General features: G+C 36.5%; 2 protein-coding genes across 4 annotated transcripts in view; one reads left to right on the forward strand and one right to left on the reverse strand.

Annotated features, from left to right (window-relative positions):
* Positions 1-17,160, forward strand: part of Rb1 (RB transcriptional corepressor 1) — a 140,005-nt gene that overhangs the window by 80,584 nt on the left and 42,261 nt on the right. The gene's annotated exons all lie outside the window — the stretch shown is intronic.
* On the reverse strand, positions 12,895-14,735 carry Lpar6 (lysophosphatidic acid receptor 6). The gene has a single exon (XM_034497701.2). The coding sequence runs from the start codon at positions 14,093-14,095 to the stop codon at positions 13,061-13,063; it is 1,035 nt and encodes a 344-aa protein (XP_034353592.1). The 5' UTR covers positions 14,096-14,735; the 3' UTR covers positions 12,895-13,060.

Genomic DNA, 17,160 nt, shown 5'->3' on the forward strand with positions numbered 1-17,160 from the left:
AGGTCTCTAATCAAAATGAACATTAATATAGAAATGTTTGTAATGTCAATTCTGTGGACTTCTGACGTTTTGAAAATAAACTATCCATGTAAGGCAATCTAGACTGTTGTCTGTTAACTCCTCTCAGCTATTTCTAAATAAAATATAGAAAACACCCTAACAATAAACTCAGAGCCATGAATTTGCTATAGGCCCTCACAGGCTAACCATCTCAAATAAGTTAAGAAAGTTAAAGAAGGACTAGGTCTAAGCCTTGTATTCTTAAATGTGTTATATAGGCACAATGCCTTTGAGAGCAACAGTATTAATCTCACTTTTATATCAATAAGAAATTTGTACCAATGGAAACCTTAAACTTAAAATCAAAGTAAATTTTGTACTATTTAAGAAATTTTAATTGCATATTAATAACAATTATACATATTTCTACCAATAGGTTATGATTATGCAATAAATCCTAGCTATTCCTCTCTGTTCCAGCAAAACCACTACTTTCCCCTAGAAAGACAGCCCAATATTAACCACCTCCATCCCAGAGCCCATGGAATAGGAGCACTGACTCTTCATTAACTTATTCAAGCTGATTACAGGCATTGAGATATTAGAAGAGGGGCAGGGGGAAGAGTAAATTGATAAGCCTCTAACACTGTATCTTCACTGCATCCAGCTGGAATTCCAGGACATCAGAGGTTCGAGCAGGTCTGCTCAGCTTGCTCAATGAGTAGATATGCCAAGGCTCAATGAGTAGATACACCAAGGCTGTGTATTCTGCAATATACAATTCTCAAAACAGATTTTAGTATCAAGATAATTTTTTGTTTGAATTCTGGAATTTAGTCTTCTGGCATCCTGCCTCTATCATGTCTAATCCATATAATTCTGGGAGTTTCTATGAGGGTGTGCTCCCACCATCCTCCCATTCTCACCTCCCTGTTCTTAAATTCCCCAACACTAGGGAATCTAAACTTTCAGGCACCTAGGCAGTCCACTTCCACTGATGCCTGGCAAGGCCACCCTTAACTACCTATACAGGTGGAGCCATGAGTCCCTCCCTTTGTGTTCTTGGGCTGGAGATTTTAGAATGGCTACTCCAGCTTGTTTCTTAGGACCATTTGTTTGAAAAATTGTTTTTCAGCCTTTTACTCTGAGGTAGAGTCTATCTTTGTCACTGGGGTGGTTTTTCCTGTATGCAGCAAAATGCTGGGTCCTGTTTACGTATCCAGTCCATTAGCCTATGTCTTTTAATTGGAGAATTGAGTTGTTGCTTCCTGTTATTTTTGTTATTAGAGGTGGACTTATCTTTGTGTCGCTATCTTCTTTTGGATTTGTTGGAAGAGGATTACTTTCTTGCTTTTTCTAGGGTATAATTTCCCTCCTTGTATTAGAGCTTTCCTGCTATTATCCTTTGTAATGCTGGGTTTGTGGAAAGATATTGTGTAAATTTGGTTTTGTCATGGAATATCTTGGTTTCTCCATCTATGGTAATTGAGAGTTTTGCTGGGTATAGTAGCCTAGGCTGGTATTTGTGTTCTCTTAGGTTCTGTATGACATCTGTCCAGCATCTTCTAGCTTTTACAGTATCTGGTGAGAAGTCTGGTGTAATTCTGATAGGTCTGCCTTTATATATGTTATTTGGCCTTTTTCTCTTACTGCATTTAATATTCTTTCTTTGTTTTGTGCACTTGGTATTTTGATTATCAGGTGAAGGGAGGTATTTCTTTTCTAGTCTAGTCTATTTTGCGTTCTATAGGCGTCTTGTATGTTTATGGGCATCTCGTTCTTTAAGTTTGGGAAGTTTTCTTCTATAATTTTGTTGAAGATATTTATTGGCCCTTTAAGTTGGGAATCTTCACTCTCATCTATACTAGTATCCTTAGGTTTGGTCTTCTCATTGTACTCTGGATTTCCTGGATGTTTTGTGTTAAGAACTTTTTGCATATTGAGTTTTCTTTCAGAGTTGTGTCAGTATTTTTCTATGGTATCTTCTGCACCTGAGATTCTCTCTTCAATCTCTTGTATTCTGTTGGTGATGCTTGCATCTATGACTCCTGAGTTCTTTCCTAGGTTTTCTATTTCCAGGATAGTCTCCATTTGTGATTTCTTTATTGTCTCTACTTCCATTTTTATGTCCTGGATAGTTTTGTTCAAATCCTTCACCTGTTTGGTTGTGTTCTCTTGTAATTCTTTAAGGGATTTTTGTGTATCCTCTTTAGGGGCTTCTACCTGTTTACCTGTGTTCTCTTCAAATTCTTTGAGAGTGTTATTTATGTCCTTTTTAAAGGCCTCTAACATCATCATTAGAACTGATTTTAAATCTGAATCCTGCTTTCCTAATGATATGGGGAATTCAGGACTTTCTCGTGTGGGAGAACTAAGTTCTGGTGATGCCAAGTACCCTGGGTTGCTGATGCTTATGTTCTTGCCTTTTGCCATCTGGATCTCCTTAGTGCTACCTGCCCTGTCTCTGACTAGTGCCTGTCTTTCCTATTACCTTGGTTGTATCAGAACTGTGTAGGGTGGGTGTTACTACTGGGGTTAGAGCTGGGACCCAAGGTCTGAGTGCTCAGGTGCAGACAGGAAGGAATCAGTGCTCCGGGCCAGGAGTGACTTCCTGGGTCCTAGTGGGTCCCAGTTACTCCCTGTTTGGGGCGGGTGTTGCTGTCTCCTTACTTAAGATACTGCCCTGGTTAGAGCTCCTGGGAGGCCCGCTTCCTCTGGGTTCTGTGAGATTGGGGTTAGAGCTACCACCCAGGATCTGCTTTGTGTCCAGGCCCAGACCGGAAGGAACCTACAAAGCAGTTCTAATTGACTTCTATTGTGATTGGTTTCCAAGAACACCTCAGCACAGAACATAACAGAATATACAATCAGCTCGGCCATGAGAAAGTTTCCTAGTAACAGTACATGTGGAAGTTTTTTATAACATTAGTAATAGCACAAAATGGTTGTCTAGATAGGCAATAGTTACCTAGGTCTTAACACTGTCCATCAAGAATGTTTGCCTAATGTAACTGTCATAATAATCTAGAGTTGATGGTAAGTAGTCTTACCATTCTCCAAATGTGGGAACTCAATCAAGAAGATTATAACACCCAGGTATTTTTATTACCATGATAATATCTATTTAGACACATGGTGTGACAAAGCACAATATACCTACTAAAATCTAAAGAGAATGCTAAGGAGAATTAAAATATATAGATATGCAGTTTATTTGCAGAAATACAAATAAAATTGAGGATAGTAGCATACTGAACAATTTCTTCTTTAAATAATCATCCATTGAGGTGTACATATATGGGCACTTAAAAAGAGCTAAAACAGAAGCTCAATTTAATGATTGTCTTCATAATGGCCTAAGGTCAATAAAGAAATCAGTGTGTTTATATTACACATTGGTGCACACACACACACACACACACACACACTCTAAACAGAAAACCTGAAGAAGAGAGGATACATGTAAATCAGTAGAAGTCTTCTTTACAAGTGCTGTGAAAAGCCTTAAGCCCCTGCTGAACACCTGACTATGGTTTTGAACATAAAATTTTCTCCACGTCTAAACTGTTGCTTACGTGATTTCTAATACTTAAACCTGTTTCCTTTAACTTTAAGACATCGGCACTGAGAAATTTGTGGAGTTCACTGTGGAGAAATCTCTATAATCCACCTGACCACCTTGTCCCTTCCCCACCATACCATCCAAACAATATACATTACCCATCCTTTTAGTTTGTGCATTGGCTCAAAATGCTAAACAAATTAAATTTTATTAAAAAAATATCCAAAGCACACACCTTCATTCTCAGCCCTCAGAAGGCAGGGACAGGCAGAATTTAAGAGTTCAAGGCCAGCCTGGTCACCGTAGTGAATTTCAAGCCAACCAGAGCTACATAGTGAGATCCTGTCTCAAAAACTCAACATCAGTCAACTGATCAATCAATCTAGCTGTTTTAAGAATAATTTTAATAACATGTAGAAACTTGGTTAGGGAAGCAGTACTCAGAGAAAAAAAACCTACCAGTCTCATTTCGTTGGAATTTTTTCCTGATTATCATATAGACCAGCATCAAAATGACTCCCACTTCTGCATGAAATGTTTGATGTAGGAACAATAAGAGGAAATATGTCCAGGCACTTAAAAGGGTTCTTATTGTGTAAAGTTATTTTATTTACTCCTTACAGCTGTATTGAAATCGAATCGCCCATTTTTGTAGGTGAAGAAACTAAGGCACAGAGTAATCGGGGAAACATACCTGAGGCTCTGGCTGCAGTCTGTCCCCAACTGCTGTGCTGCCTTGTCCATGTGACTAGTTAGATGGTTGTTGTAATTTGGGTGGTTGCAGTAGGTTTGCCTCCTAGTCTGTTGCTGTGCTGTTCCCAGCACAGGCGCCTGAGCTATGGGTTGCTGGATCTCATTTACTCCTCATGGAAGCCTTGAAGAGTGAACACTGCTGTCCCTAGTTTATACCTAAAGAAACCTGAGATTCAGACATTGTCAGATAGCTTGCCTTTGTGTATTTCTAAGTCAATTATGACTCACTATATTGAATTTTCTGCCCTATAAGTGGAGACATACTAAGCTTCAAGAGCTGTTATGAGGGATAATAATCATGTATGCAAAGGATATTGAGAAACATCACACGTAATTGTGATTTCCCTTGCTTTGTTCTCTTTCCTCACCTATACAATGAAGACTCAGTCTAGGTTGTTCCTCACAACCTTCCCACTTACTTTTCCTTTGTCTTTGCCTCCTCTACCCTGTGACTTTCTCCAAGTAGTAAATATTCAGGGGGAAAAGTCTTTGAGTTCCAACTTTGTTACATGTGGCCATTCTTGGCTGCTAAATGGCAGTTGGAATTTATTATATTGCTTTGCTTATGATTCGTGTTAGTAATTACCCCATGACAGTACTAGTTCAAGTACAGACAGGACAAGAGACAGAACTGTAGAATGGCTAAGAAGTATCTTCTGTCCTTTACCTGTGGAATGGAAGTACACCAGCTCTAATTTAGAAGATGAACACAGATCATTGACATGAGAGAGTACAGTCCTGAAATCTCCAGTTTCAGCTTGTGATTTCCTAACTACTATAGTAAGGATAGAGTTCTAGATGTGCAAGAAAAAGAGAAATATCTTATAAAATATTCATCTTAACTGGGTAGCATCTAGATGTTTCTAGATTTCTCCAGCAGAGTTAAACAACTCTGAGTGAACGGCAATAAAATAAGGCAGTTGTTCTTTTCATCTGAAGCTATTGACTGAACTTTGTAGAACAGCACAGCTTTGTCTTTCCTAAGCATTTATGCCCTAGTGTTCCCTCTGTGCCAGCACTGTATGGTCACTTCAGCATGTGTGTTTAAAGCCCTCTCATGTGTGCTCTTTAAACTTACTTAATGGCTTTTAATATTTTATAATTTTGCTCAAAATTACCAAATACCAAAAGTTGTTAGTTTGGTTTTGATTATGGTCTTTTCCTGTGTTGCTATAAGTGATAGATGAAAAACACGTGGGTCAGAGATATAGGTCACTGGGTAAAGGCACTTACCTCCAAGCCTGACAGCTTGAGTTCATCCCTAGTACTCCTGACTTCTATAAGTATACACTGGTGTATGCATGCTCTCCCTACTCCCCAACACAATAAAACAAATAAACCTAATTTTAAAAGTTTTCTTTAAAAAAGCAATGGTAGCCGGGCGGTGGTGGCACACACCTTTAATCCCAGCACTTGGGAGGCAGAGGCAGGCGGATTTCTGAGTTCAAGGCCGGCCTGGTCTACAGAGTGAGTTCCAGGACAGCCAGGGCTACACAGAGAAACCCTGTCTCGAAAAACCAAAAAAAAAACCAAAAAAAAAAAAAACAAAACAAAACAAAAAAAAAACAATGGTAATGAAATGTAGAACAGAAATTTTATTTCTTACTCTTATGGGTTTTTTAAGAATTATTATTGCTAAAATAATAATAATTTTAGGTGACTTTTTTGTCATTTGTTTGTGTATTACCATTCACTAAAATACTACAGAGAAGCTAGGCATCTTCGTGTATATCTGTAACCTAAGCATTTGGAAGGCAAAGACAGAAGGACATTGAATTCAAGACCAGCCTCTACTATGTAGAACTCAAGGGCTAGATATGTAGTGCAAGGTAGGAGACAGTTTAACATGTCTGCTAGCACAGGTTCCTTTCTTTCAGAAAAAGAAAAAACCAACAAACAAACAAAAAAAACAAATAGATTATATATAACAGAATTTCTCTTCTAGATTTTATTGTGCTCTTTTATGATTTCTTTCAAAAACATCTAATAGATAATTGTTTTTAAGTCACTTTTATTTTTAGAATTATAATGCTTTGTCATTTTTATCATTATGCTCCTAGCATATTATAAGGTAATTTTCCTGGGATTTTTTTTCCTTTTCATGTTAAGAAATGCTAGTTTTTAAATTCATTTATTTCGATTTTTTTTCTGTAAACATTGAAATGAGAACAGCAGAGAGGATTAAATGTAGGAGTCACTGGATTCATTTGTTCCTGAAAATAGCTTTTACATTATCTTTCCAGATTGAACATTTGTAGCATTGAGTGTGTGTGACTTCATGCATTTTACGGATTCATTTGAAAGCAAACTTTTCCACAGTTAAATTCAATGGAAGGTGACTGATTGAGTGTTTGTGGAGACTGCTGAAGATTGCTTTGACATGCAAATATGTTCTCTCTGGCCTTTGTAACCTCCTCTTCCTCCTCTTCCTTCATTCTCTTCTTCCTCCTCCTCCTCCTCTACCTTCTCCTCCTTTTTTTTTAAACCAACACTTTTTTTTCTGTTTCTCTCTCTTCAGTAGCTAAAATTTTACTGAGTTATGTGTTCTATTCTCTTTACTCTGCAGAAATCCTAAAGAGCAGCACATAAAATATAGCCCAATTTTGAAACCAGTCATTTTATCTACCAGCAGAAATTTCATGAGTAATATTAGCTAAACGGTATAATTTTAGTGTTACCTAAGCAGCCATTTTTTATTTAAATCAACTGCTTGTTCTGTACATCAGATATTATGCCTTTCCCCTGAGTAGTCTACAGTTTTGTGGAGAGTGAATATTTTATGCTGATATTACAAAAAAGTTTCTAAATTTCCAAATACTACAAAAATTACAAGTTGAGACCACTATCTTTATGTTCCTAAATACATGCTAATACTGATTAGTAAAATTCGTTGAAGAAGTAGCCCTTTTAAAAAATATTATTTTTGAAGATTATGTTGTTGATGACAAAGAGATTTGTGAAAGAAGCCTTTGATGTTTTTAGCTGTAGTAAAACAGCTATTGGTATTATTGGTTATTGGTATGACTTCCCATGTGTAACTTACACTGTTCAATGCCTTTCCCTCCTTTCCCATCTTCTCCAGTCTCCTTCCCTCTCCTCTCTCTTGTTGTTCCTATACAGCAGCTAACCTTCTTTTATATACTTCTTAAAATAATTTTTCTAGTTCAAACCAACAAATTTCTCATCACAAATCTTTACTTCCTCTATCCTCAGGACATTATAGAACTACAGAAACATACTTTCACACAGACAGGACAAATTCAGCAGAACTTAGACAAGTGGAAAAGAACAAAGGAAGTAGAGGGATTAATTCATTTTTGAGGATAAAAGTAAATGAGGGTGTTTTGATAGGTTTGACAGAACAGAACAGATCATGATACAAAGAACACATACAGCAAAGTGCTTTCAGGGAGATGGGAGCTTCAGCTTCTAAGCACATACAGGAATTGTCATGGCCAGAAGAATTTTCTAGAGTACCAGCTAGTATGTATCAAAATGATCTGTGAGTCTTATAAAAACACAGGTTACAGATTGTTGGGTACAGCCCCAAAGTTTCCAGCTTGGAGTTCAAGAATTTGTGATTCTAACATGTTTGTAAATGGTGATGGTGGTGGTGGTCTGAAAACATGAAGTCCTGGGACTCTTGCTTCAGGAAGTTATGCCAGTCTGTCAGGAGCTTGCAAGTGTATCTGCCCCTCTGCTGGTAAATCAGAAGTATGCAGAGTTTGGGCTGAAGCCTAGTATTAATTATTGTACAGTGCATAGTCTATACACATATAAATAGTTCTAGTCTAACTGTGGGAATTGTCCTCATAAACCCATTACAAGCTGTGAATACCATAAGTCAAAAATGCCTTTGATGCCATTAACCTACAGAGTAACTTGTTTGACCTGTCCTGAAGTGGCTGTCAGGAAGCTTGTGACTCTATTGCTGCCTTGTACTGAAGAGATATCATGGAACATATTACTGACTGGGAGAAGATAAACATTCAGTTTGCAGTACAGTTTCCATGTAATGTATACTACTTTCATGCTCTTATTTAAAAGTGAGCATATTGTAAATCATCTATACATGCCTGACCAGCCAACCGTCAGATTCTGTATAGACATAAACACCCAGGCATGCAGCTTCCTATTGATGTCACACAGAATCTGAGCAGGAACAGCTACACTGAGACTTCTGTAACAGAGCTGAGTGTGCTAGGAGTGCAGAGGTAATTTTTCCTGAGGAGAAAATACAAGAAACTTCTGTGCTGTTGGATTAGGTTACATTGCTTCTTATCTTTATATCAAGGAATACTTGGTTTATTTTCTGTCTATTCTTCTCTCCAAGAAAGATCAGAGTGGGAGGGGGCAGAAAGAATATAATAATATTAATGGAGGAAATGTTTCTACAGCTGTTGATAACATAGAGGCTTCGTAGTCAGAAGAGGCCCACGTGTATGCTAAGCATGATGAGTACACATCTGGTCGATCAGAGTTAGGATTCAGAGAATGTTAACAACTACTTATGGAGAATGAAATGCAGATCATCATTGCAGTTGTCATCAAGAACACTGAATATTTGACAGTCTCCTATTCTTTATCAGGCATAAAGGCAAACAATTTTTAGACTGACTTGAAAGGTATATTTTTTGTGTATCTTTTTTGACATGAAGTTACTAGAGAATATACTTTAGAAAATGAGAAAGGGACCCTAAGAAGAGAATATTGTAAATCATAAAAAAATGAAAGAGGCTTCTGACTCTATAAAGCCTCTGTTGTGGTATAGAAGAAAAAGGTGGAGGAAAAAAAAAAGGATACAGATAGTCTAGGAAATAGATGATCTCTGGGCAAGAACTATATAATAAAGGTGATGGGTATACATACCACACAGGAGTGGTCAGAGGATAACTTTGCAGAATGGTCTCGCCCTCCACCTTTAGGTGGGTTTCAGGGACCCACTTCAGGTATCCTCAGGCTTGCATGAGAAGTTTTATAACCTCACTAATCCAACCTACAACCCCTAAACTCTGTGTGTGTGTGTGTGTGTGTGTGTGTGTGTGTGTGTGTGTGTGTGTGTGAGAGAGAGAGAGAGAGAGAGAGAGAGAGAGAGAGAGAGAGAGAGAGAATGAGAATATACATAGGATATTACATAGGATATTTATTAGAACCACATGAATTAGTACTCAGGTACTACTTAAGCAAAGGTAAGGGGAGTTTTTTTGAAGTTAACTTCCTTTTTCTTTAATAGTTGGTTTGTTGTCTTGTGATAATTTTTCTTTTATTTAAAAAATGTTGGGGCCTAGAAAGAAGGCTCAGAGGTTAAGAGAACACACTGCTTTTCCAGAGAACCCAAAATCAGTTCACAGTATCCATGCTGAGTGCTTAGAATCTCACCTGTAACTGCAGATTTAGGGGATCTAAAACACACACACACACACACACACACACACACACACACACGAGAGAGAGAGAGAGAGAGAGAGAGAGAGAGAGAGAGAGAGAGAACAATACTAAAAATCCATCTTTGAAAAATAGCAGATGAGTAAAAATGGTAAGATAAAATAGAAATTGAGAGTTTATGATTGTATGAAAATATATAAATTGTCTCTAGAAAATATTGTTGGTTGAACCATATTGTCAATCACCAAGTAATTGTCAATTTAAATGTGTTCTATACCCGTAAGTTCCTTGATTATTCCTTTTGAATTTTGAACATTTCAGAAGTCATGTTACCAATGGGTAATTCAGTTTTTGGGGTACTTTAAAAGAACTTTTTAAAAACAGGTTATTTAGTATTACTTTGAAATGTAGTCCTTATGTAAGCACTTTTTATAACATGGTTTCCATTGAAAAACTTATTTATAATGAAAAATAGTGGGTCTTATCTTCCTTCCATCTGGAGTTGGAAGGCCTGTAGGCGTTAAAGAAGTTTGGTTGCTGAGAAGTAGCAAAGATTCTAGGCATTAATAGTTTAATAAATGTCAAAAGGTAAAGTTCATTGCGCTTCCACAGCATATAACCAAAGGCATTTTCTATAGCTGTTTCATCCACAAATTAGCCTTTCTGCATTGGAAGTATGAACTCTGCTTCATTTTTTGTTTTATGTTTCCCGGATGAGTGGCCAATTTCTTTATTGATCAGTACTAATAATTAGGATTTATACTTCAAATTTATTGTTACTATTTTGAATGTAAATATTAAGCCTTGCTCAGAACCTTGATACAGTATCTTGATTTTCTTTATTTTTCTGTGGAAAAACAATGAACAACATATATATTAAGTTTGGAGCCAGTTTTTAAGGTTGCCATAAAGCTCTCTTCCATGACAATACTCTGATCTTCCTGTTCTTTGAAGAAAGGCAGTGTAAGAAGATGGCTTCTATCATCTGTTCCTTTATGAAGATGTTGAATACTGTTTGGGGAGGGGCAGGAATGGGAGGATTGATACTGTCATTTTGAAGTAATAAAAAGTTAGAGTCTCAGTGTTTTCATATATGTTTGTGAGTGAAGTGGAAATAGAAAACCCTAAAATATATATATAATTTACCCCACATTTCATCACTCACAAAGGAAAATAACACAAATTTTGTTGTGATACTTTTTTGCCCAGATAGGTATGGTTTACTTAGCATTTTAAATTTCTTTGTCAGTAGTGTTGGGTATTAAACCCAGGGTCTTCTACATATAGTTAAGCTCTGTACTCCAGGGCTGTATCACCTGCCCTTAGTATTTATTCCAGATGAGAAAATTACAACTTTTTAATCTATTGTGACACGTTGTTAAGAATCATATAAAAGTTGCCCAGTGGTGGCGCATTCCTTTAACCTCTGCACTCAGGAGGCAAAGGCAGGTAGATCTCTTGAGTTCAAGGACAGCCTGATCTATAGAGCCAAGTTTCAGGGCAGCAAAGTTTACACAACAAAACCCTGTCTTGAGAAAACAAAAAAATAAAAGAATTTTATAAAACTTTTGACTCATGTATGTTGTTCAGACAAGGGCAATAAGAACTTCTCCATTGAGTCTAGTACTCAGTTATTTGATGACTGTCTAGTATTTTAAAGTTAAGACTCATGCCTTGAGATGCACCTTAGGGTTTTCTTATGACCCCTGAGCATGGAAAGTTCAGAAAAACACAGGACTCCATGATCCTTTCCTCTTGATCAGTAGACTGCTAGCTGCTTTGCAACTCAACAGTGTATATCCACGGCTGCTACATGCATTTTATTCTTTTGGGGTGATATCAAGTACAGGAACCTATAGGGCAACTGAAGTAAACTTCACAGTGTGTGTGTGTGTGTGTGTGTGTACATATGTATACATATACATACTTCTCTTAGGATATGCTTATTTTCTTCATTAGTTTGTTTTATGTTAAAGGTTTATTTTCCTTTAGTTTTACCTATAAAAAATCATGGGTGTTTAAAGAAAATGTCCATATGTGTGCTATTTATTATAAAGAAACTTCTCTAAGATAGTAAATGATTATGATTTGTCAAAAATCGTTGCAGCCCAAATTCAGAAAAGTAAATTTATGTTTTATAAAATATATGTTCATACTGGATTCAAGCTTGAAAGATTAACTTGTTTTACCATACAGGCTAACTCAGAATTCAACTATATGTCATTTTTAAATTAAAACTTTGGGAAATGCCTTGAAGTAGGAGAGAATATGTTGGAAAATGAAAGTTTTTATGTAGGTAGTAGTTTTCTTTGTCTTAAAGCCATGCCTGTGTCTGTTTTGTATAATGAAAATGTAATTGTGCTTAGTTATTTGTTCTTCTAGGGTTGTTGCTCTCTATGTAAGGAACTATGTCCTTACTTAATACATTTAACATTTTAAGGTTTTTTTTTCCCACTTGAAATAACATTTTCAGTCACTTAGTAGTTGACCTAAAGTGAGAGAGGAAAAGAAATAAAAAATATCTTGGCTATGCACTACATTCTAAAAACTCATGCACTTCACTGTCCTGGTGATTTCTAGACCAACATTATTGAAAATACAAGTTTTTGTTGTACTTTCAAAATAAACATCTGGCAACATTTTACCTTTTAAAATAATTTACCTAGCAAGATAGCATTTTATTAGTTTCCTTACTTTAAATTTGTATACTATATATCATTTTGAAATTGGGTGTTTCAGCCAGAATATAAATCAATATAGTAATTTCAAAATATACTGTATAGTTAGACACCTTTTGTTTTTTTAAATGATGGTCTACAAAGATACAATGTCATGCAGAAAACTGCAGTAGTCTTTTGGAGGAAATGCTCTAAAATGTTTGACTATTTCAAATTGGTTTTCTTCCTTGTTTACAGTTTAAGTCGTAAGTACTTTTAATCTGAAATAAAATAGAAGTGAAATATATTTAGTACACTGTCACTTAAACAACATCTGGGTCCAGTATAAAACCTTTTAACAGATTTTTGAATAAATCATTTTGTGAAATTTTAAAAGTACAGATATCACATTATCTAAATCATAATTGCTTTTAGATCTTACCTTTATGGAGTTGTTTTTTTGTTTTTTGTTTTTTTGTTTTTTTTTAATGAGGAAAGAACATGTTAAAGTGGTTCAAGAAAGTAAAATGGAGTGCATACAAGAATAGAATAAACTTTAATGTTTAACACAACAGACACAAAGTGCCTTTAAAAACACATAACCATCCATATGTTAGTTTTCTGTTGGAGCTGGAGAGATGAGTTCCCAAGAGCAGTTTTCACAGTTGAACATGGAGCAGTCCCAGTGGCTTAGTCAGGCAGCTTATATTGCAGATTCATTATCAAATATCTTATTTTTTAAGGTCTGTAGGTTGTGTTGGATAAAATTCTCGGTGCCCTGAACTTCAGAGAACCTGGAGTCAATTCTTCTAACAGACCAGTTTTTCATTTTTATTGAATTCTGAATTGTGTCTGAAGTGAAGTAGTAAACAATGGGGTCAAAGCAACAGTTGGAGACAGCGATGCAGAGAGTGATTGGGTACATCGTCCTCACTGCAGCTACCACAGAGCAGTTAACAAAGGTCTGCGTCCTCATGAGCGAGTACAAAATGAGATTGATGTTGTAGGGCACAAAACAGAAACAGAAGATGACCAAGTGGACAAAAATCATTTTTAAAACCTTAGTTTTGTTCATTTTGCTTCTACTTAATGTAACAGGTTTATTTAAAGTTCTTAGCACCATACTAGAACAAGTAACGTTCAAAATAAGGGGGATAAAAAACCCCACTATTTCAATGAAAATCACAATCCTAGAGAGATAAGTTTTCCATGTGGCTGCTGGAAAGTTCTCAAAGCAGGCTTCTGAGGTATTGTTACCCTGAGAATGAGTCGACTGAAAGAAAACTGCAGGCGCGCTTCCTCCCATCACGGTGAACCACACCGCAGTGCAAACAATCTTTGCATTTCGTTTAGTTCTTAAAGTCCTTGACTTAAATGGGTAGACAATTGCCAGAAATCGATCTACACTGATACAGGTTAAGAACAGAATGCTTCCATACATATTGGTGTAAAACAGCATTACTGAAATCTTACAGAGCAGATCTCCAAATGGCCAATTCCGTGTTGCAAAGTAAAAAATCCGAAAAGGCAAAGTGAAGACGAAAAGTAAATCTGACATTGCCAGGTTAATCATGTATGTTGTAGTTTCATTTCTCACTTTGAGGGCACAGATGAAAATATATATGGCAACACAGTTGGATATCAGCCCAAGCACAAACACCATGCTGAACATGCACCCATACAAAGTGTACTTAAAGGAGTCGTCGTACGGGCAGTGGGAGCCGTTGGAGCTTACCATTGTCGGGCAGTACAGCTCACAGGAGTCCTTTTGTCTGCAGCGATCGCCTTTGGTATTCAGATGTGGTCACGGCAACAGCCAATTTATTTGCAAATTATGTTTCTTTTCTGTTCTTATAAATGCTTTCTTCTCTGAACTCTTCAAAGGAAACATGAAATGTGTTGCTTAAAAGTTTCTAGTAGATTCTTCAGGAAAATAGTCTGGTTTTCTGATCTAGAAAATCCATGAGTCCGGAGTTTAGTTAACTGACAGAAAATGCAGTCAAGGAAGCCAACCCACAGAGCTGCAAGCGTAAGGAAAAACTTCCAAGTTGAACTCGATCATGTAAACTTGTACTTCGGCCTTCCAAATTTAAAATTAAAATGTCTATACATTCAGAATGTTAGCCATAAGTTACCAGTCTTGCTTCCGTCTTTAAACACTCGCAGTCCTTGCGTCCTCGGGTACTTCTTCCTTCTTTTTATTCTCAGACTTCGTATTTCTACATTGATTCCAGGTGGCGCGATAGGCAGTCTTTTAGAGGATCTCAGATAAATTCCTAAGCATGTTAGCTCTTGCTGAACGGAGGCCTTTCCGAGGTTGCCAGCTCTATTGTGAGATGGGCTGTCTCTGAAGTGAGCAAGAAAGGCTTCCCAGATTTGTAATATGACATCACAGGAAGAAGAGGCTGGGTTTGGACAAAGGCAGGCTTCAACCCAGTTGTTTGCAATTCCTTTAATCTGATAATGTGTGTCTGCTGGGAATGTACCTAGGAGGCTTGCAAATGGTCACTGGCTGTCCAGCTGAGTTGGGCATTAACTCTTTTTATGCCGAAATGCTTTCCAGGATTCTGACAACTTCTCCTAAGTCATTTGTTTTGCTTTAGTTAGTAACAACTAAGAGAAAGAAAGAAATACATCAGCATAAGGCAGATTCTCTCCTATTGCTTTTGTAGTTGGAATATTACCTTCTTTAAAGAAATAAAATGCAGATGGGTGCATATTTATAAATTGAAATTCTTAGCGATGAGTTTTTGAAGAACTGTTTAATCACTGAAGACAGAACCTTAAGAGTGTATATAAAGGCTTTGACTGAGGCAGGCAGTCCTGCTAATCTTAGTATCTGCATTTTTTTTTAATTGCTCTTCAACATTTAACTTAATTGGCATGATTGTGAGTAGCTTTAATCCTGGATCTCTTAGGTTTTGATAAATAATGTTCTAACATTTTTCTTTCAAACTAATTTTCTAGAGCTGTTTCAATTTTTAATACATCAAAGACTACATTAAGTATATTTATTTTTTTCCTGGAGGATTATAGCTCAATAGTGATAATAACAGTACCTTAAAATGTTTGCTTTTTAGTGCAGTATCAATCTTTTTGCCCACAACTAAATATAAACATAATGAGAAAATGTACTTTGTAAAAAGGGCTTTTCCCCGCTTCTAAATTAATTGAAATAACTTACAGCTGAGGATCAAAGGTCTACTGCTTACCTAAGTTTAGGTTCATGGTTTTTAGTCTCATTTCCTCCACCCCTTCCTTCAGCTTCTTTCACATGTTGCCTGTGTGTTGGGCTGTATTTCAGATCTTACTTTCATCTCTAAACTTGGGGCTGAAACTCTTCATTTGGGGTCAGTGAAGGCATTTAAGAGCAAGTTTCTCTACAGAGCCCCTAGTTTAATTATTAAGGTGTAGTCATGTGTTCTACACCTTTTAAATTTGGATTACTCTAATGTTCATCAGCTTTTGATGGTGAATTGTAATCTTTTTATTGTTTTGATTAGGAATTCATCTATGATTAAATAATACAGTATTACAGGCCGTAAAGATTGAGGGTCTGAATTTTTTTGCATTGGTTTGGTGTGGAAAGCAGATGCATATGTGTTCCTATTGGAAGACAGGAACTTTGAGTTCAGTAATGAACAAAGGAACACTTAATAACATTCTCTGCTCAGTGAAGAAACTTTTAATAGTTATTTTAGGAAAAATACAAAATTTGAGTGATCTACTTTTAAGTTTCCTCATTGTCATTTTTACATGATACATAGCTATAAGTCCTGGTACTGTCCATTGTTTACTTTCATTTTGAAAACAGTACTTTCTCAGTAAAAGTATGAAAACATATTAGTTCTATACTTCCTTCTACATATTATTTTTGTTTCCTGACTGTTAGTCACTTAACTGTTCATTTCTAGTTTTTTCATATTTTAATTATTGATATTTAAAATGAATATTCACTGTCAATGAAGCTTTTTATTATAATCAATAATTTATGTTTATATTCATAGCATAAATTTTTACTCCTAGTAAAAATTGGCCTGTTGCTGATGAGCAGATCATCATTCTTCCGAATCTCATCTGATCAGGAGGTCAGGATTTTGGTGCCCTGACCTACCACATATCTCCTTATCCTCTCCCTTGGGACAGCATCCTTCACTGAACCTGGAGTTAGGCTAGTAGATAACAATCCTAGTGATCCTGCTGTGTCTGCTCGCCCTTCCTAGTGCTGGGGTTATAGGCACAGCCTGCCAGACCTGAGGCTTACCTAGTGAGCCATTTCTCTAGCCCACCCATTGTTTTCAGTTCTGTTCTTTTCGTAATGCATATTTCTGGTTTGCTACTGATATCAATTTTGTTTTGCCTCTTCATTTTCACTGCCACATTGTAAAATATACTCAGGCACTTTATCTCCTAATTACTAGTCTTGCTGTCTTTCAGTTACCTTCTGCCAACCTATTCACTTATTCTCTTGTTTCCAAGAAGAATTTAAAGAATTTTAATATCTTCAATATTCAAAATAAATGTACTGGGCCTGGAGAGGTGACTCAGTGGTTAAGAGCATGTCTATTCCTGCAGTGGACCCAGGATTAATTCCTAGTACCCACATGGGGTGGTTTGCAAACACTCATAACTCCAATTCCAGCCTCTTCTGGCCACATCAGGTATGAATGTGATATACATGCATACATGCAGGCTAGCAGTTATACACATAAAAAATAAATAAATAGGTCTTTAAAATAAATAAGTAAAATACACTGTCAGCTGATTTTTTAGGATGTTGTGATATGTAGATTATACCTTAGT

Source organism: Arvicanthis niloticus, chromosome 3 (assembly GCF_011762505.2).
Source record: "Arvicanthis niloticus isolate mArvNil1 chromosome 3, mArvNil1.pat.X, whole genome shotgun sequence".
In the NCBI taxonomy this organism is placed as follows: Eukaryota; Metazoa; Chordata; class Mammalia; order Rodentia; family Muridae; genus Arvicanthis; species Arvicanthis niloticus.